Below are 27,488 nucleotides of genomic sequence, written 5' to 3'. Positions count from 1 at the left end.
TTCTCTATTAGATTTTTACATAGAAGACCAATGACAGAGTCTCTTCTAAACTAAGTAAGTCTCTTTAAACTAAGAAACAGAAACCTAACAGAAAAAGGAATTTGGGGTCTACTAAAATGGAGAAGACTCTTGAGAGTCCCTTGGACAGCAAGGAGATCAAATCAGTCAATCCTAAAGGAAATCAACCCTAAATACTCACTGGAAGGACTGATGCTGAAGCTGAAGCTCCAATATTTTGACCACCTGATGCAAAGCGCCAACTCACTGGAAAAGACCCTGATGCTCGGAAAGGTTGAAAGCAAGAGGAGAAGGGGGTGACAGGATGAGATGGTTGGATGGCATCACCGTCTAAATGGACATGAGTTTGAGCAAATTCCAGAAGATAGGAAAGGACAAGAAAGCCTGACGTGCTGCTGTCCATGGGATCACAAAGAGTCAGACAAGACTTCGTGACTGAACAACAATAAACAAACACAGTTCAGGAAATATGAGAAAAGGCACTGTGACCAAAGGCGGGAATCTAGTCAACCTAAACGCCCGCAAGACATGAAAACAGCGAAGCTTCTGTGGGAACAAAGATGACGTTTTGTTTTTACTCCCATGCGTACTACTTACATTCTGAGGGAAAATACTCTGCAGAGAACATTTGAAAAAAAGTTCAAAGAATTCTCTTAACACGGGAAATATATGGTTTTACAAAACCACAGCACACAGACAAAGCTTTCACTTCCAAAGGAAGCCTCGATCTACCTCAATCCCAAAGCATACATCTGAATAATTTTTAAAAGGAAAAGTTTAGCGAAAGCTAAATAAATCAATGATTCTAAGACAAATAAGCTTTTCTCCTATAATAAATTATCCATTTACTTCCCCCTTGCCTTTGATTTCATATCTTAAAATATATTTTCCTGAAATTTTTTTTAATTGTTCCTGTACATCTACTTTCCTTTGTTCTTATATCCTTTCATTTATCTCAGGATGACAGCTATAAAAGCTGATGCAGGTAAAAAGCTCCAAGACCAAAGTGATTCCAGAATGTTAAGCTTTACAGGGTAAAGACTGACAGGCTGCAGGAAATGTTTTTTTATATGTCTGTCTGTGAGTTGCTCTTAGGTCTGTAGATGAAGTCATATTGCCATGCAATATTTTAGACAAGGCCACCTTTTTTCCCCCGAGTGAATAAATATTTTTCTTTAAGTTTTAAAACTCCATTTATCTATTCATACTTCCTCTTAATATTTGGAACACCATGCATTATTTAGTTATTTAAAAATGTTAAAATATACAGAATTACAACACTGAAATCATTAATTTATAGTCATATATTCTAAAATTTATAGTGAGACATATAAAAAAATTTCCCCCATATTCCAACTAAACCTAACCCCCCCCTTGGCTGTGTGATCTGCATACCTCACACTCTATAACCCTATAGAAAAGGAAAAGAAGAGAGGAAGAAAGTACAGTCCAAGCTAAAGATGTCTCAATGTAGTTCTTCCTATGTTTGATTTAAAACTGGTCAATATTCCTATCAAAGGAGGAGGAGAAGGGATGATTTATTAAGTGCCAGGCAATGTACCAAAAGGGGGAACACAACCAAAAGCAAGCCTGTGAAGTCCATGTCTTCAAGGCTAATTCTCAGTAAAAGAACTATTATGGTCAAAGAGCATAACGATTTTTAAGGATGTTCTACCTTCTCAAAACATTTTACCACTTAACTTTTGACTGTACAGTAATTTATCACTAACAGAATACCACAGCACTTTTAACCAAGCATTGTCCTTCTCATTTTTATCATCTATTTTCCAGTTTTGCAGCAAATATCTGGTTTTGGTGGCACTACCTTTCTTAGAAGTGCGACAGAACTTTAAAATACGTTTATGAAACACTTGTGCCTACTCTTTTGGAAGTACATGTTTATTTCTTTTATCCATTTCCTAATTGAAGTCTCACTACTTTCTTTATTATTTAGTTCTTGCATATTAAGAAGGCTGTTTCTTTTATATTTTATGTTAAGTATTTTTCCAGGTTGGTTGGTTATTGTAGGTGTGTGTGCCTACATGCTGTATATGTGCATATAGACACATACTTTTGAAATAGAGAAATAGGTCTTGGACTGATATTTACAGAATCTATCAGGCCAGGAAAACATAATAGATTATCCTAAGTTTAGTTTGCTTACTGCAGTTAGTGATTTTAAAACAAGTACCAGAAAGTAACTATAGACGTAGAAGAAGGCCTAGTTTCAAGTAACTATTGGAACTGCCTAGTGGTTCAGATGGCAAAGAATCTGCCTGCAATGCGGGAGACCTGGGTTCAGTCCCTGGGTTGGGAAGATCCCCCGGAGGAGGGCACGGCAAACCACTCCAGTATTCTTGTCCGGAGAATCTACACAGACAGAAGAGCATGGCGGGTTATAGTCCATAGGGTCACAGAGAGTTGGACATGACTGAGTAACTAACACTCACTTTTTCCATTTTTTCATTCAATTAATATTTATTGGCATGGGTGTGTAAAACAGGATTGAAATGGTTTTAAAGTTTCCAACTTGTCTATTGCATAAAATGAAATAAACATACTGTGACAGAATCAATTCTCTGTTTCACTTGCTGCATCTTCATTGAAGAATGTTCAGTGGGGACATAGTCATCAATCTGAAAGGATCCTTGATGAGGCAGTTTAGGGCAGGTGCATAAAGCGTCTTGACTTTGGTGTATTTCAGGTAATGGAAAGGTTCCGTTGTAGCGTCTGAACATTTCAGCCTCCTGCTGGGCAACTGGAAAAAAAACAAATCCATGATTAGTTAATCATCACAGTAAAAGCACAATGGAAAAATTAAGCCATGAAATGGTAGCATTAAACACATGATCAGAAAGTGCATAAAACAGTTTAAATACTGCATAACAATAATACAACATGACTGACAAAACCATAAAGAAGGAAATGAACTAATTTCACAGGTAACCTCATGTCAGGCAGTATAACTGAGCCTGGAAGACCATGCAGTTATCTTGGACTGGTAAATATAGCATACTGGAATAGGACCCTAGCTTTAAAGAGATACATACAGAAAACATAGTACAAAAAACCACAAAGTAGAATTAACGAAAATACAAAAGCAATAAAAATGATTACTCACAAACCTATCTTTTAAAACAGCTGTTTTCATATTTCTATGCCCCTCCTAATCTTTATCCATATGTACATTTTATGTAAGGTTATCAGTGTAAACACAATTTAAGTTTTTCAATTTAAATGTAATTTTTTTCTATTTCTACAAGTGTATAATTACCATTTATAAATGCCTTACAATATCTCATTGAAAGAAGCACCACAGTTTATTTATGTAGCTCCTATTGTTAAAATACCTATAAATGTTTCCTGTTTTCTCCCATTATAGACCATATGCAAGTAAAGAAAAGTGAAAGAAAGTGCTAAATTGCTCAGTCTGTGCCTGATTCTTTGCGACCCCATGGACTAGAGCCCACCAGGCTTGCCTGTGCATGGGGTTTTCCAGGCAAGAACACTGCAGTGGGCTGCCACGCCCTCCTCCAGGGGATCTTCCCGACCCAGGGATCGAACTCAGGTCTCCTGCATTGCAGGCAGATTCTTTACTGTCTGAGCCACGTGGGGCATATGGGAGTAAGTGCTTGTGTAATTTGTTTTTTTAAAGGAGTTTTTCCTTTGGATTAATTCTCCAGAGTGGAACAGATGGCTCAGAAGTTGAATGTTTTTGATGACAGTGGTGATGAGGAGGGGTAGGAGGAGGAAAGAAACAGCACCTCTGTTGTAACTCTGTGATTTTCAGGATGCTTTCACAGGCATCTCATTTGATCATTTAAAATAAATGGATGTGAAAAACTTTAAATGCCTGTAAGTACAAAGGAGAATAAAAGTAATCATTTAAAATAGTATTCCCATGATTATATAATTATGCAACTTAAAAATCCATAGAAGAAACAATGGTAATTTTGGACTTCATAAAAATTTCAAAGTCTGTTCTCTAAAGCTCTTAAGACAGAAGAAAAGCCAAAGACAGGGAGAAATACTTGCAAGTCATATATCTGATAGAGCACCATGTGTATAAAGGAAACCTAACTCTCAAAGTTCAATAATCAGAAAACAAACAAGCTCATTTTACAAGTGGGCAAGAGGTTTGAACAGACAATTCACTGAAAAAGAAATATGGGTGGTAAGTGGGCACACAAAAAAGGTGGTTACCATCATCAGTCATTAAATATAAGCAAACTAAAGCCAAAATGAAACTGCCCTCCACCCAATTACAAAGGCTAAAATGAAAAGGATTAGCCATCTCAAATTCTGAAAAGATACAGAGATACTGAAATGCAGACTACTGATAGGAAAATTAAATGATATAACCAGTTTAGACAACAGTTTGGCAGCTTCTTAAAACATATGTCTGCAATGAGATCTAGCCCTTCTATTCTTGAGAATGTACTCAAGAGAAATAAAAACATATGTTTATAAAAACACATGTAGATGAATATTCATAGCATCTTTATTTGTAGTCGCTAAAAACTAAATAAAACTCAAATGCATATCAACAGGTGAATGGAAAAACAAACCATGATATAGCAGTACAATAAAATAATACTCAGAAATAAAAAGGAACTATTGATAAACTCTAAAACACAAAGTGTGTGCTTCTAAAACACTGTGTTTAGTAACTCTAAAACACAAAGTAAGACAAACTTCAAAGTAAGTATGAGTGAAAGAAGTCAGAACAAAAAAAAAATATGAGTATATGGCATATACTGTTTCACTTATATACAAATCTAGAAAATTCAAATTAATTCAGAGTTTGCCTGGTGGGAGGAGGAGGTAGGGAGATGACTAAGGAGCACATAGTAACTCTGGGGATGATGGATATGTTCATTATCTTGATTGAGGTGACAGTTTTACAAGTATATAAATATGTCTTGACTTATCAGCATGTACTTTTAAAATATATGCAGTTTAGGGGGACTTCCCTGGAGGTACAATGATTAAAACTTTGCCTTACAATGCAAGGTGTACAGGTTGGGTCCCTAGTCAGGGAGCTAAAATCCCACATGACTAGAGGCCAAAAAACCAAAACACAAAACAGAAATGACATTGTAACAAATTTGATAAAAACTTTAAAATGGTCCACACTAAAAAAAAAATCTAAAAAGAAAAAATATATATATAGTTTATTGTCAGTTATACCTCAATAAAACTGCTAAGAAAAAGTGATAGAAGGGGTTATTATTCAGAATCCCCACCAAATCAATTAAAAATAAATAATCCAACAGAAAAATGGGCAAATGACCGTTATAGAAAAATCACAAAATAAGAACTATATAGCCAACCTTACTAATAATTAAAGCAGGAATAAGGAAAAAAGGGCAAATTGGAAAGTGCTGTTTCTTTTATTGTCTATTCCACTAACCCACTGTACCTCAAGATATTTTTTTCTCAAGGAATAAACTGAGTAAGGGTAGGCAGGTATTTTAGCAATACTAAAGTATTGCTTAAAATAATGAAAAACATATAACAGTGGAATTGTGCAACAACAGTTGTTTAAATAAATCAGTGTGTTCATTTAATGAAACAGAATTTAGCCACTAAAATTATGTACATATGTATAATCATCACGATGGAAAGTTTCTCACAATATATTATTAATTAGAAGAAAAAAGTTTATAAAGCAATATTATGAATATACAAAAAGATGACCACTTTTTAAAAAAAGTTATCAACCTTGGTTTCAAGATGTATGGACTTGAGAAAGCACATATAAACAATTTTAGGTCTTTGACTTTTATATTCATGTACTACTTCATTCACAGGTTCTAAGTGAGAATAGCTCAAGGACAATAGGGGCTCTCTGCCTGCAGACTTTGATAGTGGTAAGAACCAGGGGACAAAATTGAAAGAGCCCACCTTACCACTCATCCTTGTAGTGATTCCGCAGAACCAATGTCTGTTCTCAGTTGGAAGTGTAGCTGTGTCAACACTTAGATTTTTGTGGGTCTGACTGTTATCTTTCAGTATACAGCTTGGACTTCTTTTCCTAACACTCAGAACAGTTCTCTACCCCAAACAGAAGACTGTTTAAAGAACAGAGAGAAAGTTTGAAGCTATAGAAGAAAAGTGCTCAAAGACCGGAGGTTTAACACTAGGAGAAGAGTCAGGGATGAATGAATCAAGATGCAAAAATCATGTCCCATGGTCTCTGCCTTATTTGCTTTTTAAAATTGTCCTTTTCCTACTGCATAGCCTAGGGAACTCTGCTCAGCGCTATGTGCCGGGCTGGGTGGTGGGAGTTTGGGGGAGACTGGATACATGTATCCGGATGGCTGACTCCCTTGGCTGTCCATCTGAAACTATCACAACAGTGTTAATTGGCTATACTCCGATACAAAATAAAAAGTTAAAACAATACAATTGGCCTTTTAACATTTCATTGGGTTCTGCTACTATGAATGGAAAGTAAAACTGGGTTTAACTAATTAATGGCATTTTCTGACTCCTTGTGTTGTTCAGTCACCGAGTTGTGTCTGACTCTTTGCGACACTGTGGACTGTAGCCTGCCAGGCTCCTCTGTCCATAGGATTTCCCAGGCAAGAGTACTGGAGTGGTCTGCATTTCCTTCTCCAGGGGATAAAACCCTCCTCTCCTGCACTGGCAGGTGGATTCCTTACCACTGAGCCAACAAGGAAGCCTGCAAATACACATTAGTCAACCGTGATTTCACTTCATTAGAAGCACCAATGCTGACATAAGCAAAGGCTATACAGAATAGTAGGATTTTGGTAATATTTTGTTTTTTTTGCCAAACTGTATTTTTTTTTTAAGGTTTTTTCTTTTTTTTAATTTAATTTAATTTTTTTAAAAATAGTTGGAGGCTAATTACTTCACAACATTTCAGTGGGTTTTGTCATACATTGATATGAATCAGCCATAGAGTTACACATATTCCCCATCCCGATCACCCCTCCCACGTCCCTCTCCACCCGATTCCTCTGGGTCTTCCCAGCCCATCAGGCCCGAGCACTTGTATCATGCATCCCACCTGGGCTGGTGATCTGTTTCACCATAGATAATATAGATGCTGTTCTTTCGAAACATCCCACCCTCACCTTCTCCCACAGAGTTCAAAAGTCTGTTCTGTACTTCTGTGTCTCCTTTTCTGTTTTGCATATAGGGTTATCATTACCATCTTTCTAAATTCCATATATATGTGTTAGTATGCTGTAATGTTCTTTATCTTTCTGGCTTACTTCACTCTGTATAATGGGCTCCAGTTTCATCCATCTCATTAGAACTGATTCAAATGAATTCTTTTTAACGGCTGAGTAATATTCCATGGTGTATATGTACCACAGCTTCCTTATCCATTCATCTGCTGATGGGCATCTAGGCTGCTTCCATGTCCTGGCTATTATAAACAGTGCTGCGATGAACATTGGGGTGCACGTGTCTCTTTCAGATCTGGTTTCCTTGGTGTGTATGCCCAGAAGTGGTATTGCTGGGTCATATGGCAGTTCTATTTCCAGTTTTTTAAGAAATCTCCACACTGTTTTCCATAGTGGCTGTACTAGCCAAACTGTATTTTTTAAGCATTATGCTTTGCTAAACATTTTTCCTTTTTTTAAAAAGAAATTTATCTAACTAGTAAAATTACAAAAGGCATTGCCTAAGTATTTGTTTCTTTATTTTTCCAAGCATTAAGATGCCTTTCAGAAAGGATTAAAAAGGTCTAAATGGATGCAGATAACAAAAATAAATCCCAGGCAATTATGAATTCTTATTTCTATTGTCTAAAGGGAATCTTCTGTAGAAAACCTATCTGACTGGATTTCAAGGAGTCAAATTAACACCCTACTTTATCTTTAGCTCCTCTAGTTCTGTGAAGAGCCATAAAACAATCTCCAGTAATAGTCATAAAGACCAGTTTCTCAGATACTACAAACAGGCTGCTTAATAGTTATTGCATTCTTTCCCCTCCTCCACCCACTTAGAAATATCTATTTGTAGAAGACTGTACAGATTATTTCACTATAAAAGAGATTATAATAGGTGGTTTCTGAAATTCCTTTAAGCTCTATGCTTCTAACACTTAAAGCTTTCTAAATCATTACTATATAGGCCATAGTTAGAGTACGATGTTGCAATTTGATAACTGTAGCTCTTCACGCTGCCATTTTCTCTTCTTTGTGCTAATTTAGCTCTAACCTAACTAATTATGTTGAAAACTCCCAGCTCTAACAGTCTCATCTCTATCCATCCATGTCTTTGAGGAGTGCACTAGAGCAGTTCCTGGGAATACAAAGACACTGTTTGCCTTTTGGGGGTCTGAAGTTTTGGAGGTCAACAAGAAATTCCTGCTGTGTTCTGAGTGGTACCGCAAAGCAACGTGCAAGGTGCTGAGGACACAAAGGTGACAACTACATGTGCTTAACGGAAATGTCATTTCCTTTCCTTCCTATATCCATCAAAATACTTCTAAATTTACCTTCTTTCATCTAAAATTTGGGATTCTACATTTTACATAATTTAAAAAGTTCCTAAAATGTTTTCATAACTGACACTCTATCCTGATTTATATATATAAATTCAGTGCTTTTGCGTATGTTCTGGCCTTAAACAATCATAAAAAATAAAGTGGTTTGCTCAGGAGATTTTTATCTTTATAGGAGGAAGAATGGAGGAAATAAGATATTTTAATCCTGTGCCCTTTGCATTTGAAGAGAATACAAGGTTTGTCATTAGTAAAATTTGTGTCCTTATGTTATTAACTGGAGAAGGCAATGGCAACCCACTCTAGTACTTTTGCCTGGAGAATCCCAGGGACAGGGGAGCCTGGTGGGATGCCGTCTATGGGGTCACAAAGGGTCAGACATGACTGAAGCGACTTAGCAGCAGCAGCATGTTATTAACTTCATAATAAAATGTAACTAAAAAACAGCACAGGCTTTCTCTTACACTATATTAACAGTAACATTTCCTTTTGGTTCAACATTTAATACCTTTGGTCAACATCTGCTACTATACGTAGCCCTGTTACTGTACCGAATTATCTCACTGGATACCTTATGCATGCATGCATGCTAAGTCGCTTCAGCCATGTCCGACTCTTTGCGACCCCGTGGATGGAGCCCACCAGGCCCCTCTGCCCATGGGACTCTCCAGGAGAGGATACTGGAGTGGGTTGCCATGTTCTCCTCCAGGGGATCTTCCCAATCCGGGGATTGAACCTGTGTCTTTTTGTGTCTCCTGCATTGGCAGGCGGGTTCTTCACTACTAGCACCACCTGGGAAGCCCAGACACCTTATAAATATTTCTATTTCTAATTATAATACTGTTAGTGTAAACTGGCGAGTCTACAGCTCTTGTTTCCTAGCATTCTGCAGTTACATAGCATCCTCCCCCTTTTCCTTTCACATTTGCTTCCTGAAGGGAATTTCCGTGATCTGAATGTTGCATTCCCCTAGAAGTCCTACCCTGAAATCCTAACTCCCATGGTGATGGTATCAGGAGGTGAGGCTCTGGGGAGGGGACTGGGTCACGAGAGCAGAGCCCACATGAATGGTATTAGTGCCCTTATACGAGGCCTCGGAGAGCTCCCTTGCCCCTTCCACCATATGAAGTAACAGCTTAAAGGTGCTGTCTTATGAACCAGAAAGTGGGCTCTCATTGGACACAGAATCTGTCAGTCCCTTGGTCTTGGACTTCCCAGACTTCAAAACTAGAGAAATAAATAGTTTACTGCTACAGAAAACAGCCAGGATTTCCCTGCTGTAGACTGCTTCATGTATCAGTGCTCCATGTCTTTGCTTTCTAGTTTCATTTTATCCTTTAATAAAACACTGAGATAAGATAGAAAATTATTTTAATTTTTCAGGTGAAACAACAGATGTAGAAATGACAGACAGAAAGTGCCGTCCTTTTGTCTAGAACCAAAATGCTCTAGGTTCCTTCTCCAGTCTTTCCCTCCACACTGCTATTTCCAACAGTACCATTTTTTTCTTTTGGGGGCATTTTAAAAAGCACCAATGTAAGAATAAGGAAATGCCTGGATGAGGAATTCAGCGCTCTGGTTTGTGCTCAAACCCATTACTGCTGCTGCTAAGCTGCTTCAGTCGTGTCTGACCCTGTGCAACCCCATAGACGGCAGCCCACCAGGCTCCCCGGTCCCTGGGATTCTCCAGGCAACAACACTGGAGTGGGCTGCCATCTCCTTCTCCAACAAACCCCTTAAGTTGATTATACTTTCAACAGGCTCTGAATCTTTAAATGACACAAGCTTTCTATCAGAGTATGCACCATATGTGTAATATTAAAACAGACGCATTAGGATATGGCCGAGAAACAGGTGGCTTTAGTATGCCTTAACATTCGGCATGCATGCGTGACATATCACTTCAGCTGTGTTCAGCTCATGCAACGCTATAGACCGTACATAGCTCACCAGACTTCTCTGTCCAAGGGGTTCTCCAGGCAAGAATACTGGAGTGGGTTGCCATGCCATCTTAATTTCTCCTACTAACCTAATAATAGATACCCAAAATGTTACCCTACAATCAGTTATATATATTACAGTTTACTCTTATCCAAGTATAAGGATTATATTATCCTTATAGCATATATAAGGATAATATTATCCAAGTATAATATTAATATGTGTTTTTGAATCATTCATAATTTGTACTTCAAGAACACCATTAAATTATACATAAAACCACAGATGTCAAATTTCAACTAGACATTACTTTATTGCAAAGATATTGTAAAAGTAGTTATATTAAAATATTAATTAAAATAAAATTTAATATTACATAATAAAATTCGTATTTTGGACTATATTGAGAATATAATGGCTTAATGTATTATAATTATTCCCAACAGCAGCAGCTAGATAACCAAAGTTTTAATTTTTAGGGGTCTTCCTAAATATTAAAATTGAAAACAAACACTACATTTCACCACAGATATATACAGCTACCTTCTTCAGTTACTTCATGAAACAGGAAATACAAAGACTAAATTAGTAGTTTGGCAGACAGTTTAATGTTTTAAAGACACAGGCTCTGGAGTTAGACAGCCTAGCAGGTAACATCATTTTATCAACTGTGTGACGTCAGACAAGTTAATTCCCCTGCGCATCAGTTTTATCCTCTACAAAATGAGGATAATGCTGGCATCTACCTTGTGGGGACTGGGGAAGACTGTAAAGATAATGTATGTAAAATGCTAATTAGAGTAGGGAATACTTAATAAACAAATAAATGCTTGATAGCAGAAATACTTGATAAATGTTAGCTACTACAACTACCACTATTATTATTAGACCCAAATTTACTAATTGATCATATTGATCATGCCTTTCATTCTTTATTTTTATAAAATGTAAGGGTGGACAATTCTGTTCTATGGATTTACTGCACATCAGTAATATGACATGTTAGGTATAGGACCTTATAAACAAACACCATGGATGTATAGTTACTGGGCAAGTTCTATAACAAAATTTTAAAGGAATGTAAAGGTATATATCACATGAACTCTGGTAAAGCATGCCACAATGTGAAAAATACACCTATCAACAATGACTAACAGAGGTGATCATTAATAAATATGAATTCTATACATAAACTCATGTTTACTGTCAATAGTAGGCTGCTTTTCAGTTTCACTAAAATTCTCCCAGAGGTTTAATTAACTATTTAGGAAGTATAAAAGATCGGAAAAGCACATGGTTCTGATTCCTGGGTTTCACAGTCCTGATCAACTTGGCACACAATAGATGCTCAATAAAGATCTGCTTTGTCTCAAACACACTCCAGAGTTAATGCTGACTCAGAGGACATACTGCCATCTAGCGAAACATTAGGCTCATTACCTGGAATTATTATATAATGCTGACAACTGAAAATTAGGCTTGATCCTACAGAAAATACTACATGTATATTCAATATGTGTCAGCATTCTGCCTAGGTACCGCTTAAAAAAAAGACAAATAAGCCTCCAACTCTACCTCCAACAAAGTAAAGATAATACAAAAATATCACCAAGATGAAGAATAAATGGTTTTGTAGGAATAAAAAAAGTTTGCATATTAGACAGCCAAAAGCTAATATTTCAGGAAATCTGCTAAAAAGTTTAGTGTAGCAAATGAAAGCATGTATTCCAAGTCCAGACTGTATGGATCCAAGTCCTGGTTCTCAAAAAACAGGGATAATTATGGTACCAACCTCATAAGATTATTGTGAAAACTTAAAATAAATACATGTAAAGTGCTTAAAATAGTTCCAGGCCCATGGAAAATGCTTTGTATCAGATGTAATTACCATTAAATGTGTAACAGGATCCTACATTCTGAGGTAGGCAAATATTGATTAATAACAGAACATTAATTGCTAAAGTCTAGCTTCATAAATTTAATTCAGGAGAAGCCGTTTCTCTGACTAGTACTCTGTTATTATGGGAATCCTAAAAGTACATTATTTGTGGTACCTTGTGACTAAATTTTGTATTACTAGATGATTAACTCTTTCAACATCAGGCAAATACAACTGCCTTCTGAAAGTAAAAATCATATTTCTTACCAAAAAAAGCAAAAAGTCAGTAGAATGAAAGACCCAGAAGACCACAACCTGAACATATGCTTAATAGGGAAAGATGCTTGCTGACTCTTCACAGATTTTGCTAGAACTGAAAGATGGATGATACATTTAGCTACCATTGTGGTCTCATTCACAGCTTATTTAGCTGATTAAAAAAAAAAAAAAAAAAAGAACTTGCTCCATTTTCCTTGAAAATTGCCTAAACGTATCAGTGGCTCTGATAAATGCTATTTAAAAAATCATGTAACTGTTTTAGATCTTTCAATTTTAATACCATGAAAACACTTATGTAAAACTACATGCAAACTTCATTTTCAGGCAAGAAAATTTGGGCAAAATAGTCCTGTGTTAAAAGATAAATAAAATATAAGGCAAAACTATAATAGGTCAGTAATAAATGCCATAATTTTCACTGAAAAAATTTAAAGACTTCATGATTCTGGCTTGTATTTAATCAGTAAATAGAGTCTGAGACAACTTTCCTTTTTTTCATGGTTATATACTATTTATGAGAACTGTGCTAAATCTTGAATTGCTTGAGATTACGTAACTTTTTCCAAAGATGCTTCTTTTTAAAGATAGGCAGTGATGAGTTGGGAAAATATGTCGAAGCCTTTTGAGTTTTGCTCATAAAGATAAGTCAGTGTATCAAAAACGCACTGACAGATGCTGCAAAAGTAATTTTAATATGTGTATTATTTGAACATTTAAAATTCTAAAACACCATGGGAAACCCTCCTCTACAGTAAGATAGTGTGGAAATAACATGATGCTCTTAATTTTATGCATTTATTTTCTAAAACAATTGAGCTAGAAAGATACAAAAGGAAAAGGCTGACTAACAGAAAGAAGAAAGAAAAAAACCCCCGTTTTCAGTTTCATTCCAAAGAGATGCTATCAGCATATGAAAACAAAAGTTCCCATAAAGTCAAGTGTATACTGGTTGGATGAGCATAACAGTCCACTTTATCTTTTTTGTTTTAATATGGTGCTTATCAACTTACAAAGTACTTTCACAGTTCCCATCTAATGGCATCTTCACAAATAACTCTGAGGCAGGACAGGTAATAGCAGTAGTAGTAGGACCACAGTCCCCAATCATTGTGGACGGTGACTGCAGCCATGAAATTAAAAGACACTTGCACCTTGAAAGAAAAGCAATGACAAACCTAGACAGCATATTAAAAAGCAGAGACATTACTTTGCCTACAAAGATCCATAGAGTAAAAGCTATGATTTTTCCAGTAGTCATGTACAGATGTGAGAGTTGGATAATAAAAAAGGCTGAGCACTGAAGAACTGATGCCTTCAAACTGTGGTGCTGGAAAAGACTCTTGAGAGTCCCCTGGACAGCAAGGAGATCAAATCAGTCAATCCTAAAGGAAATCAGTCCTGAATATTCATTGGAAGGACTGATGCTAAAGCTCCAATACTTTGGTCACCTGATGCAAAGAGCCACCTCACTGGAAAAGACCCTGAAGCTGGCAAAGATTGAGGGCAGGAGGAGGGGACGACAGAGGATGAGATGGTTGGATGGCATCCCGACTCAACGGATATGAGTTTGAGCAGGCTCCGGGAGATGGTGAAGGACAGGGAAGCCTGGCAGTCCATGGAGTCACAAAGAGTTGGACACAACTGAGCAACTGAACAACGGCAGGACCATTCACTAGACAGGGAAATTGGATCATCAGGAAGGCTTGTGCAAGATCACCAAAGAAAGAGAACTGAGCCCAAAACCAATGCTTTCAAACACTTGGCTCTTCCTACATGTGCTTCTAGAATGGACTCCTTCGTCTAGAAACCTACTGTTGAAAAAACAAATGGACAAACCTAATCTAATGATGAGCTTATATCAAAGACAAAAAGTAAACTGAAGAAAAAAGATAAGGGTGGAGCTTGAAATTACATTGGTAGTGAAAATTTCAAAAGCCAATTAGAAATTGAATGAAAACTGTTGTGAAACTCCTTAAGAGTTTGAGGAAATAACTGTATACCTATTTCCTGAATAACAGTTCCAATTACAAAGTAATGAGGTATAACTCTTCTTTTTTCTGTGAAGATTAAAAATGTATAAAAGAAAGACCTGTCTCAGGACCTATATTTGAACTAGACAACAAATTTGGACACTAGATGATTTGAGAAATCCACTTGTCTTTTCCTGTGATCAGGCAGTGTTGACTTTTGCTAAATTGATTGTAATAGTAAATGGTATTGTGTTGTTTAACAATTCACCATTAGTAATGGTGTTCTGTAAATCTGAATATGTGTTACAGAAATTCATTATTTCTTCTCTGTAAAATTCTGTAAAACAAGATAAACCTTGATTTTACATATATTCTCTAATATAACTCACCTATAAAAGAAATAAGATTCATACTATGATCAAGAACTTTAGGTTTACAGCTTAATTCAACTGTCTAACAACTTAGCACTTATCACAAACATTAACCAATTTACACTGTGTTAATGTAGGGAGCTTAACCACTTGCATTTCACTAATTTAAAACATTCTGTCCAAGTAGTTTCACAGCAATGTTATCTAAATGCATATTTATATACTTATGTACTTATGACATTGTGTGTAAATCATCTTAGCAAAAATGGTGAGTGGTATCTTAAACAAACTAAAGAGACTATAAAAACCATTTATTTTTGTATAAAAATTAACACATGAAGAAAATGGAACTGCAATTTTGAGAGTGTCAGCACTGTCAATACCACACAGAACAACGAAATCCTAATTTCAGGTCAGAAATTAAGGAAACATATGAAAAACAATAAATCCAAATGATTCTAACAATGCCATACTATTTCTTAAAAACGTATTCAAAGCCTATTTATTATTTTCCAAAATTAAAGAATAATGCGATTTTAATGTAGACAAAGGCATTTTTGCTGAGGCTTGACTTTTTCCCCTTCCTTTTTTAAAGTTTATTTTTAATTGGAGAATAATTGTTTTACTATGTTGTGTTGGTTTGTGCTGTACAACAAAGTCAATCAGCTATAAGTGCTTTTTTTGTCTTCTTTTTTATGCTAAGAAACTCTCAGAAAATTATAACATTTAAACTGTGCTTTAGTTAAAAAGAAAAACAAAGAATAAGAAATTAACTCAATACTCAAGTAAAAACATTACAGATTCACACATCCTAGATGTTTTTAACCTCTTAAAGTTAGAGATACTCCCAAATAGTTTTTAGGTGAATTTTATTTAAATTGATCTATGAAGAGAGTGATGACCACCTTTCTATGATTACATTATAAGAGCACAACCATTATGTATACTTTTGATGATATTTAAATTCCATAATAAAAATGCTCATGAAAAAATAAAATGTTATAATAATATGATCTTTTTTAAGCTGCTTGGCCTTCATAATACATTCAAGAGACTTTTGTTAATACAAAGACTGACAGTTTTCACAGAGCTCATAATTTCTAATTCAGCCTAAATGTAAAGGTTACTCTAAATATTCTCCCCTTATCAAGCATTAGACTTACCATGGAAATCATAAATATATAGGAGAATTGGCTCATTCTGCCCAAATGCACAAAATGCAACCATATTTTCAAGTGGATGATAAGCAATGTCTCGAACTGGTGACTTGAATGGCAGGTCAGAATACATTGCTACTTGGTCTCCTAAATAAGAAAAGACATTCAATAATTTGTACCATCTCAGATATTTCTCATCAGAAGATTATTCTGCAACTTATCAAAAAAAAGATTTAAGGTAAGTCATAATAAATCTCATGTTATTTACAGGGAAACCTTAAACACTTATAGTTGAGCTGTCGTTTAGTTGGTAAGTCATGTCCGACTCTTTTGCGACCACTATATTAAACAATTATTTTTCATTCTCTTGGCCCTCCTTTTTCTTCTTCTCAATTCAATGTCTTGATGGAGTTTCAAGGCACAAACTAAAGACAAAAAGCTTGGAAGTAGAGATCTTAAAGATCTGAGATCTGACAGAGCTGAGTAAATGCCAACTAACAAACAACTCCAAGGAGAACTATGGGAGGAAAATCAGGACTAAAACTAAAGAAACTCTCTGGTTGGGGGATGTTTAGTAAGGAGTTAATATTTCTATTTTTTTTTTCCAGAGGCTGTTTGATGTACCATTTGCTTTAAATATAAATATAAATAAATAAATATATATATATATATACACACACACTATTAATGCAGAGAAGGCAATGGCACCCCACTCCAGTACTCTTGCCTGGAAAATCCCATGGACGGAGGAGCCTTGTAGGCTGCAGTCCATGGGGTCACTAGGAGTCAAACATGACTGAGCGACTTCACTTTCACTTTTCATTTTCATGCACTGGAGGAGGAAATGGCAACCCATTCCAGTGTTCTTGCCTGGAGAATCCCAGGGACGGAGGAGCCTGGTGGGCTGCCGTCTATGGGGTCGCACAGAGTCGGACACGACTGAAGCGACTTAGCAGCAGCAGCAGCAGCATACTATTAATGACTACAGCAGAAGTTTTGAAAATCAGAACTCAAAAAGCAAAGAAGAAAAAAAAAATCCTAAGTGAACTGATTAGTCAAAAATGCCTAAAGGGAGGGATGAAAATAAAAAAGATGAAGTCGAATGCTGCTCATTAAAGAAATTTTAAAGTAAATTTTATGAAATTATTTCTATTGCTAAACAAATATTTATGTAGTTTTGGCTTTTCTTTTAAAAAAGCAAAGTGAAGCACAAATGAACTATCCAATGTAACAATTTATTTTATTGAAAAAGTTGAATTATAGTAATTCAGGTAAATGGCTATTAAGTTTCAAATATCCAAAACTCTGACAGAATATGTTTGTTTCTAGTAAAAATGTACTGTAGATGGTTAACCATTTGTATACCTAGTTAAACTCTAAATTCAGTTCATAACTGAATTTTGTATCACAGTTCCCATTAAATACTTCTGTGAGATCAACAATATCTCATTACCAGCAAGGAAAGAATAAACCTTAAATTATAATGCGAAATTCTAAATCCATTAAGATAACAAAACCATAAAGAACAGAATTAATAAGATTCGGACTGTAGTTGAATTTCATTATCAGCTTTCCAATTCTGAAAAACATAACTGAGAACTTAAAATAAAAATTTCCTTGAAAATTATTACATAAAACGGCAGTTGTTATACTTCATCAAAAACAAAACAAATCTTTTTAAAGTTCAATGAAATGCTATTTACCTGTTTCTGGGTTCCAAACATATACTATACCATCCTCACTTCCAGCAAAGAGAAAAGTCCCACATGGTGTCAAAGTGCTATGAATCTTCTCTCGATAATTTGCTGCACCTACAAATTTCCTTGCTGCTAATCTAGAAACCAAAAAGATTTTATAAATGTAACTTGTCTTACCCATTTCAGTGACTGGTGGTAGAAAAACTTTTCAATACTTCATTTACATTTGACAAGCAACTTGTGAGCATCTGTCACACAGGATACATTCCACGATGGATAGAGAATAAACGAGAGGGAGTTCCAGAGCTCAGAGAGCTTATAATTTAGCAGGAGAGAGAAGAAATGCATCAAAGGAGAATAGAAACTGAATGTAGAATGTGCCACAAAAGAAGAACAGAAAAAGTCCTTTGCAGATTTGGATGACAGAGAGAGATGATTTCTAGCTACAGAGCAAAGAAGATACATTTGAATTGGTTACTCAAAAATGAACAGAATTTTTATATTCTTATATTTTTTCCATGTGAAAAAACTTTTAAATCAATGAATACTTGATTACTGCAGAAATATTAGAAAAACCATTGTTGAATCATCTATTAAATACGACATGTGACCTTCTGGGCTTTTAAATATGTGAATAATAATAACAGCTAACATTTTCAGTGCTTATTATGAGCCAGGCAGCTCAGACGGTAAAGAATCTGCCTGTAATGTGGGAGACCTGGATTCGATCCCTGGGTTGGGAAGATCCCCTGGAGAAGGGAATGGCAACCCGCTCCAGTATTCTTGCCTGGAGAATTCCATGGACAGAGGAGCCTGGCGGGCTACAGTCCATGGGGTCGCAAAGAGTCAGACGTGACTGAGCGATAGCCCAGCACAGCACAGGTACTATTATCATCACTGGTTTACAGAGAGGATATTGCATATACGGCTCTGTTATTTGCTTTTTTCAGTCAACAATGGACCATGAATAATGGCCTTTCATGTCAGGAAATAAAAATTATGCATTATCATTTTAATAGGCATATATTATATCGTCTAAATGTATCTTAAGAAATTTTCTATTGTTGGATAACTCTCAGGATATTTCCAGCATCCTAAGAGTTATCCAACATGTTTCCCCTAGCATGAATATGATTTCTATGAACAATCTTGTGTGTGTGTGTGTGTGTGTGTGTGTGTGTGTGTGTATTGCACTGTTTCACAATTATTTTCTTAACATAAATTCCTAAACCCAAGGTTACTGGGTCAAAACTTCTGCTATTTCTGTTAATTTAAGTACTGGGTTGGTCAGAAAGTTCATCAGGGTTTCTCTGTAAGGTGTTATGGAAAAACCCAAATGAACTTTTTGGTCAACCTAATACTTTACATGTATAAGCTAGTTTATTCCCCACAAAACACTTATGAGGATGGTGTAGCACTCTTCCATTTGTGTGAGGAGGAAAGAGAGGTACAGGGAGACTAATCAGTTAGTTTAAGGGGTGGAACAGGCAGTATTCGAATATAAGCAGTTTTCTTCCAAAGCCCAAGCATGATCATGGGCTGAATACTATACTTCTTAAAAAGAGAACAACTAAACTCTGCAGGCCTGGACTTCTAAAATCTGGCTCAAATCTCTATTTGATTAGTCTCTCAGCATTCCTCAGCAAGAAACCAAAGCTCATTTGGACTAACTCACTCTGCCTTGAACACAGCTTCTATTATCCCACATCCTGACTTTATTCTAGGCTTTCCACCCTAGAGAGGACGCTGCCATCTTATCTAAATTCTATCCACCCTTCAAGACTGAGCTCAAAGACCAGACTCTCCACAGTCTTGAACAGAAGGCTTTATTATAGCTATTCAGCTTCACTGTTGCCATGAAAAATATAATCCTTTTACTATATATTTATATTCATTAAAAGATACTTATAGAATACTTGCTACCTTCCAGGTATGATGTTGGGTATGATGTACAGAAAGAAAAAAGAACAGCAGATTCTATAACAGCCCTTGAAGATGTCACACTGTAGGCTAATCAAGTGTTTCGCAAGTTATTTTGGAGGTAGTACAACTACATTCTAAACTCCCGATGAACCAATTCTGCTTATCATTCTCCCACAGCATCCAGGCCAGTGTCATGCTAGTCAAAAGCCCTCTCATTCAGGCGTGATATTAGATCATACTACTATGCTAAACCAATGTCACAGAGATAAAAGTCCATGGCAGAAGTTTCTCCTTTTTTATTGTGAAAATAAAAAGCAGTTGACTACATCTCAGCTTCAAAACTATTCACATTTGCGGTTAGATAATTGTTGTAGGGGATGCGCTGCGGGATGCTCATCATCTCCAGTCTCTATCCCCAATGCAGGGGCAGCAGGAGACACGGGTTCATTTCTTGGGTAGGGAAGAGCCTCTGGAGGAGGAAATGACAACCCACTCCATCAGTCCTGCTGGCTAATTCCAGGGACAGAGAAGCCTGGCAGGCTACACTCCCTGGGGTCGCAGAGTCACCACTGAGTAACTGAGTTAACAATCCACTAGATACTGGAATAAACACTTAAGTTTCTCTAGACTCTGCCAGAGGTCCCCCGAGGGACAAAATTCTCTAGTTGAGAACCACAGCTACACTGTATAAATATGCATTAAATCATTACTTATTCTATGAGTGTTTAACCTGCAAATACTGAAATATACTTACATTCGGAGATCCATAATTCTCAAAGTACTGTCTTTGGTATGAATTAATAAACGTTTTCCATTGGGATGAACCTCCAAGTAACTTATCGGGATTCCCTTAAACTCACTCTCTTTAATTTCCTAAAATGAGTTTAAAAAGATTATGCAATATTAATATTACAACTACAAAATTTGTCTAAAGTTAAGTCCTTTTAAGTATACACATTTAATTTTAAGAGGTTGTTTTTAATTGCACAATGCAAGATGTTTTAAAATTGTTAGCAAAATTATTCCAAATAAGTTCAAGTTAAGGATGAAAATAAAGCTGATAAAATGTAGTTTGGGGCTGCTAAGTAACACTATATTTAATTAGTGTTTCTAACACTAATTGAATTAGTTGGTAGTATATTCCCAAAGAAGAAGCACTTTCTGAAAACACATCTTTTATTACTACATTGTCTGTTTATCATCATATAAGAAACCTCAATTTCTACGTTCAAAATTATAGAATTAGCTCTCAGTTCTATTTCAGTTTCAGATTATTTCTTCATACATTTGCCTCCAGTTGTTGAGAAAAAGATAAGTTATCAGCATCTTATTATGAAACAATTTAGATTGTAATTTTAGTTTTTTCTGGATACTTAAAGCAGCTAAATCTTCTGGTTACAGAAGAAGTCTATAAGTAGACCTGACTACTGATGTCAAGAAAGACACAAACACTGAAGGAGAATCTGCCTGAACAAGCCATATATAAATAAGGACGATTTCCAAAACCCTTCTTGTTTGGATTACCAGGAGAAAGAAACAACTGCAAATACAAAACTGTCTGAAGTCTGAAGAGTCAAGAGAAGGTCTGCTTTACCCTGCAGTCAGAATTCTGAATAGCATTCTTCTCCCTCGAGGTCCCCTTAATGTTTCGTTCACTTCTCCTAGCGGGTCTCCTCTTCAGAGGTGGGTTGGCACCAACAGAGGTGGGGTACAAACTGCTATAATCCGAATATCAGACTAGAACCCCTGGGTCTGCTGCTTGGTGCTGAAACCTGCTGTCAACTACTTTTTTACAAGTTCCAGAATAAACTCAAACACTGACACCACAGATGGGGATTTTACTGAGCCCAACTACAATGATTTGGAGGTGAAGATGCACTGCTGAAGGTTTGAGCAACTGGAGCAACATTTACACAGATGCAAATGTGCAAAATCAAAAACAAGGCTGCATAAGTATCAGGAATAAATTTGAGAAAAGAGTTGGCAGATTTAGTGCTTGTAGCATCTGTTAATGATTTCCTTCATATTTTTATCATATTCATGATCAAGGTCTGGTGTTAAAGACCATGCTCTATACCAAGGAGTATGTGAAACAGCACATGGACGCTTCATCTTAAGGGACAGATGAGCATAAGCCAGCATCCCCCACTCCACTGGCGGAAGAGAACCAAGCAAGAAATCATAGTCTCCATCTGTCCCAGGCATAAGCTATTGAAAGGACATCCCATCCTTAATTTCCTCACTTTTTGTTTGACTGTCTCAAGTAACCACCAGGTGGCAGATTTCCAAGGTATATTTGCCTTTTGGTTACTACACAGAGGGAAAGAAAACACATGATTTTTAATATAAACAATAGACTCTGCATTGCAGAATCAAATGACTAGAAATGTGGCCATTGGAGCCTTGCCAATCACTTGTCAATATGTAAGTAATTAGAAAGTTCTTTCCAAAGTGTATGAAATTGCTACAACATGAATCCCAAGTCATCATTCATTAATCTGACAGACTAGATAAGAATGAATAAAAATAGAATAGACTGGTTTTTAAATTGATCTGACAGACTCAACAGATTTAACTAAAGTTGATGGAAATTCTTTTTCACGTGCCTTTCTTCAAACAGGGATAACTATTACAATCTATTATGAAGAACAAGAAAACCGAAGAACACAGGCAGAGCGTATTTATATATATGAGATATATATATATAAGTATATATATATAATTAACTCATTTAATGACTTGTTTTGTATTTTTAACTAAAACATACTAAATATACACCAACAAAGTTGCTTGGTATACAAGCCATCTTAAAAACACTCTACTTCAAAAATGAGATTGTTCATTTGTTTTGGCCAATTTTGTATATTTCAAAAGAAACATACTGTGATTAAATGACAGACCTCCTCATATTTATTAATACATAATCTTGATCACATAATTTTGAGAGATAGTGCTGTTACCAAAACCTTGAGCATGGCATTTTTAGTGATGCTATTGAACCAAGAAAAAAAAAGAACATGAATAGCAGAAAATATAAGTTGTTATGTATAGATAGCATAACATATACCTCATTTTGTGTAAATTTTAGCAATGGATCCCTGAATACCAGAGTGCAATTTAGGGCTCAAAAATGGGAAAGGAAAGCCCAGCCAAAATGAAGAAAATTTTCACTAAGTCACTATGTTATCAATTAGCTATCAGGAAGACATGATAACTGACTTTTGAGGGACTGAGAAAAATTTAATTCCTTTGAAAAGAGTGAACAGAATGTCCTGCATCTTTGTCATGTGAATTTTCCCAATTTTTTCAAATAAATCCCCAAGTACGAAGTGAAACTCCACCTTGTTAATGCCCCAGTGATGCACTGAGCGTTGTACATCGTCGGCTTTGACTTGCGTATTCCAGACAACAATCACCCCCGTGCAGTCTCCTGAGTACATGTGCTGACCTATTTAAAAGAACAAAATTACTCAGGTATAAATGTTACACAGAAGTTGAAACAACTATGTATGAAATTGGGCAAACACATCCCAATTTAAGAAAAAACCCAAAAACTGAAGTGCTATTAAAAGGTACTGTAGTTTAAAAAAAGCCCCAAAGGCAAACAATCAGGTCCCAATTTTCTTCACCCTTTTGAGTTACTTGTGATTTATTTTCTTTTGTCACCTACCTGAATTTGAAAACAAAACAAAATGAGCATCTCAGTTCATGTGTACATGGCTCAAATTCCAAAACAAAACAAATTATTTGAATTTTCCAATATGATCTGTACTGCTCACTTTTGTTAGCCTATACAACCCATTTCATATTCCTGGAGAAACACCTATACTCTTATACTGTTAGAATAATACCTGAGACCTGGTAGGAACTCAATAAATGATTAGGGAATGAATAAAATAATAAGTAACAGGTGTTCCAGTGTAACATCAATTCTGAAAGTCAAACCATCCTACAGTTAAATGGGACTTCAAAGGTCATCAGATTCAACTTCATAAACAATTAGGAATATTTAGAAACCATACGAAAAGATGGCTGTTCAGCAACTGTGAACGGAATATCTTACACAAAAGTACTAACATTTAGCTTATTCAACTGAAGAAATGCCCTGTGTGTGAGAATGTTCCTTCTAATTCTAAGCAAAGAAAAATCTGTAGCTTTGGCTCTACTTCTACCTACTGGAGCGACACAGAAAGACTTACCTTTTCTCACACCTTAACCAAATACCTGAAGCAATTACTCATCTCCCTTTTATGATCTGAGCTACTTCTCTGACAGTTTTCAGATGCCTTTCTATCCTTGTTTGACCTTTCCTGAAGCGATTCCTACTTATAAACATCCTTATGGTTGAACTGAGTACATTAGAAAGATTATTATTTTGATATGATCCCATACTAATTAATTACAGCTATACAAACCTAGTGTCTGAAATAACAGAAAAGGTGACTATAAATAGATACAACAAATTTTAGTCTTTCAGCTGATAAAATATTTTATATCCTTAAAACATCATTAATACTACTCATATTCTAATATTAAACCTTAAATAATTGCAAATTTCCCTTCCATAAACATATGTTTAGGTACTTAAAAAAATCTTGTTGCCACATTTTAAACACATATTTTCAACATTGTTCTGGGATCTTTCCCCCATCTTCCTCAGTTTTGCGATTTACAGAAAAGGGTCCTTTAAGAAACCTACTAAGGGAACAATCACCAATCCAATGAAATATGTTCAGAAATTTGGAACAGGACTGGTTGTTACAGCAAAGATTAGTTGAATAAAAATGTTTAGAAATGTACTGACTTTAAAATTAACTAACAACTACTGCAGCACCAAATTTATGACCAGGTCTATCTATGATCTGCACAAACAATCTAAATACGCTCAAACATATTTAATTTTATCTAATACATAAAGCCCCTCTCAAGCTGAAATAACTATCCTTGTGAAACAAAATTTTTAAAAAAATTCTTCACATAACTAGCCTTCAATTTGAATATAATTTCAGACATACCTTCAATATCAAAACAGAGAGAGTTGATGAAACTCTTGTGAGTGTCAAACTGTTGGATCAATATGGCAGGATCCTCTCTCATATCAACTTTCCATATACGTATGACAGAATCATAGCATCCTGTCACCACCAGCTCTCTTACAGCTGGGTGGAATTTAGCCGTGTAAACAAAAGAAGGATGAGGTAAAACTCTGAAAGTATTTGTATTGCTTATTTCATTTTTCCATATCCTGGAAAAGGAGAAAAATGTTACATATTGTTTCTGAAAGGCAGACGTTTCTCTAAGAACCAATATAGGCAATGGACTTAATGAGTAAGCATGTAACAACCACCAATGGTAAATTTTATAACAATAAAAATAATATGATCACATTTGATGACTAGACTTCTTTACATTTTGACAAAGCTATTTCTTATAGTTATTTTCAAGCATTATGTTAATTCATCTACTAATTGCAATCTATACTGCAAAATGAAAAACTGTACTTGCATATGTCTGTATTTTTTTTAAACCAACCTATTCTTGATATTGATTAAATACAATGCAGAGTTGGTAAAATATTGCATTTAATAAAATATAAGTAAAAAATAAAATAGAGGAAGAAATTTCAATGATTTCCCATTTATGTTGTATATATTGCTTTTCCAAAGTGTTTACAGTTGAGGACTTAACAGTGTACTCCATTAACTTTTTATTTGTAATTTCAAAGCATAATTAACATAAAGATCTCAAAGACTTAGAAGCCACTTTCAAATTACTATATAAGTACTTGAACAAAATAACATTAAAATAATTACAATATTTTATAGGAAACAGGTTATCTAACATTGAGTACTCACTTTATGTTTAATATTCATTATCTTTGCCTTTATATAATAGGTGATTTAAAAGAAAATAATATTGCTATTGCTATAGTCTTGACAAAAGTAAACCCTAAGAGTTAAACTATCAGGTTAGATACTCTGCAAGTCAATGTGTAAAAACAGGCAAAATCTAGGAACAAACAGGAGCTTTACGAGTGTGAAGCACTCGATTTTTAAAAACTCAGGTTATCAGAATTAGAAGAATTTATTTTTTAATATGGAGATTTATAGTTTATCCTTTTTATTACTAAGAAAAGAAGCAAATTAAGTTTTTTTCAAAATTATCTATAGAAGAAAAAATACAGTTGCTATTCAAGAATAACATTCTATAAGCTTTCTCAGCAGCTGTTTAAAAATACAGGATATGATCTTCAACTACTAAGAATCCAAACTAGTAATGAAGGAAGTGAAAGAATATGTTTTCAAGTAAAAGTAAAACACATGTGTCACTGCATAAACATTTTTACCATCACGAAACTTTCAATGAACTCATGTAACACGAAATACAGTACTTACTGGAAAAAAAAAATCACTAATTTTGAGGGAATATTAAGGAGAATGCTGAAAGTAAAACTTCAGTTGCCTGCTAATAAATTATAGTAGCATCATCTGAAATACTATATAATGAGGAGAAATGACAAGTGTATTGTAAAAAGAGCTCAACGTAATTCGAATAGACACAATATTTTAACACAAAAATGAAGATTTTTATATAAATGCTGAACTGGTATCAGTGACGGCTTTAGTCAAGCAAGCAATGGTAGAATCTAAGATCAAAAGAAATGTATTACTGGGTTTGTGGGAAAAAAAAAATCAAACTGATCATAGCAGAGAACATTTATACACAAATCTGTAAAGACTAGATGAACATACAAAAAATTATTTGAATTTGGAAAGAAAAGAATATACCAAAGTTAAAACAATAGTTATGAAGAGAGGATGGAGTGAGAACATATTGGTATATTTGGGAGTCATTACACATGGACAAGCTTTTCTGATTATATTGGGAGCTGTTGATCTTTTTTTCCTCAAATTTTACTGAAGACAACTAAAGACAAGAGATTTACATTAAACCCATTTAGCAGAGAGCTAACCAGTGGAAAACACTTACTCAGAAGATGCTAACAGTAACAGGTGATGGTGACCTCAAGGGAAGACAGAAGACCTGGACAAAAATCCAACTTCTTGCCACTTGGGAGCATCAGCAACTCTGGTTCTTTCCCTTTTGACTTTAGTTCATTCACTGTAAGCATTCCTTATCTCTTTCAAAATCCCACTATCTTTTTATTTCTAGCCACAGTGATTCTCTTTTCACGCAGTTAACCCTTCACAGTAGTATTTTTAGGATGCAAACAGTCCTAAATGAGGATCAACTCCAAAGCTACACAAAGGAAAAGGTATACTTTATACAACATATGTTGTGTGAGGAAATCCAAGTTGACCTCAAAAAATGGTAAAATCTTAAAAAAAAAAGGGGGGGGATGTAAAATCTGAGCTGGGTCTTAAGTGATGACTATGAGCCCACCTTGGCTTAGCACAGGCACTTAGATGTTTGTTGGGTGAATGAGTTGCGCAGGAAGCGGAGGAGAAGCGCGGGAAGCATAGGAAGAGGCAATAAGGTAACAGGGAGATGCCAAAGAAGACGAGATGCTAAGGGCGTTTCAGAAGTTTGTGCGAGAGGCAGAGCGTACTGTGGCAAGTGCACACGAGAAAATGGGAGGTCGGTGAGGGCCGTGCCTGTCATGCCATGCTAAGGAACCAGCACATTCTTCAAATGGCAGTGGCAATCAAAGACATTATGAAAGATGGTGTTGGAAAGGACTTTTGCAGGGCAGGGATGTAGGAGCTCGAGGGTGAACAGTGGCAAAGCTTAGCAGCAACAGTTG

The 27,488-nt window shown here is 35.6% G+C and overlaps 1 protein-coding gene across 1 annotated transcript in view; it reads right to left on the bottom strand.

The window, feature by feature from the left end:
* Nucleotides 1-27,488, bottom strand: part of AHI1 (Abelson helper integration site 1) — a 212,338-nt gene that overhangs the window by 130,351 nt on the left and 54,499 nt on the right. Inside the window, exons 14-19 of the mRNA XM_065931304.1 lie at nt 24,739-24,968; nt 23,065-23,171; nt 20,478-20,596; nt 17,807-17,937; nt 16,110-16,250; nt 2,580-2,776 (exon numbers count right to left, since the gene is read on the bottom strand). Coding sequence (XP_065787376.1) covers nt 2,580-2,776; nt 16,110-16,250; nt 17,807-17,937; nt 20,478-20,596; nt 23,065-23,171; nt 24,739-24,968 — 925 coding nt within the window. The remainder of the gene's footprint in view (nt 1-2,579; nt 2,777-16,109; nt 16,251-17,806; nt 17,938-20,477; nt 20,597-23,064; nt 23,172-24,738; nt 24,969-27,488) is intronic.

The sequence above is a fragment of the Muntiacus reevesi genome, chromosome 3 (genome assembly GCF_963930625.1).
Source record: "Muntiacus reevesi chromosome 3, mMunRee1.1, whole genome shotgun sequence".
Taxonomy (NCBI): domain Eukaryota; kingdom Metazoa; phylum Chordata; class Mammalia; order Artiodactyla; family Cervidae; genus Muntiacus; species Muntiacus reevesi.
The sequence above is the reverse complement of the archived record's forward strand: the minus strand, read 5'-3'. Positions and strand labels throughout refer to the sequence as shown.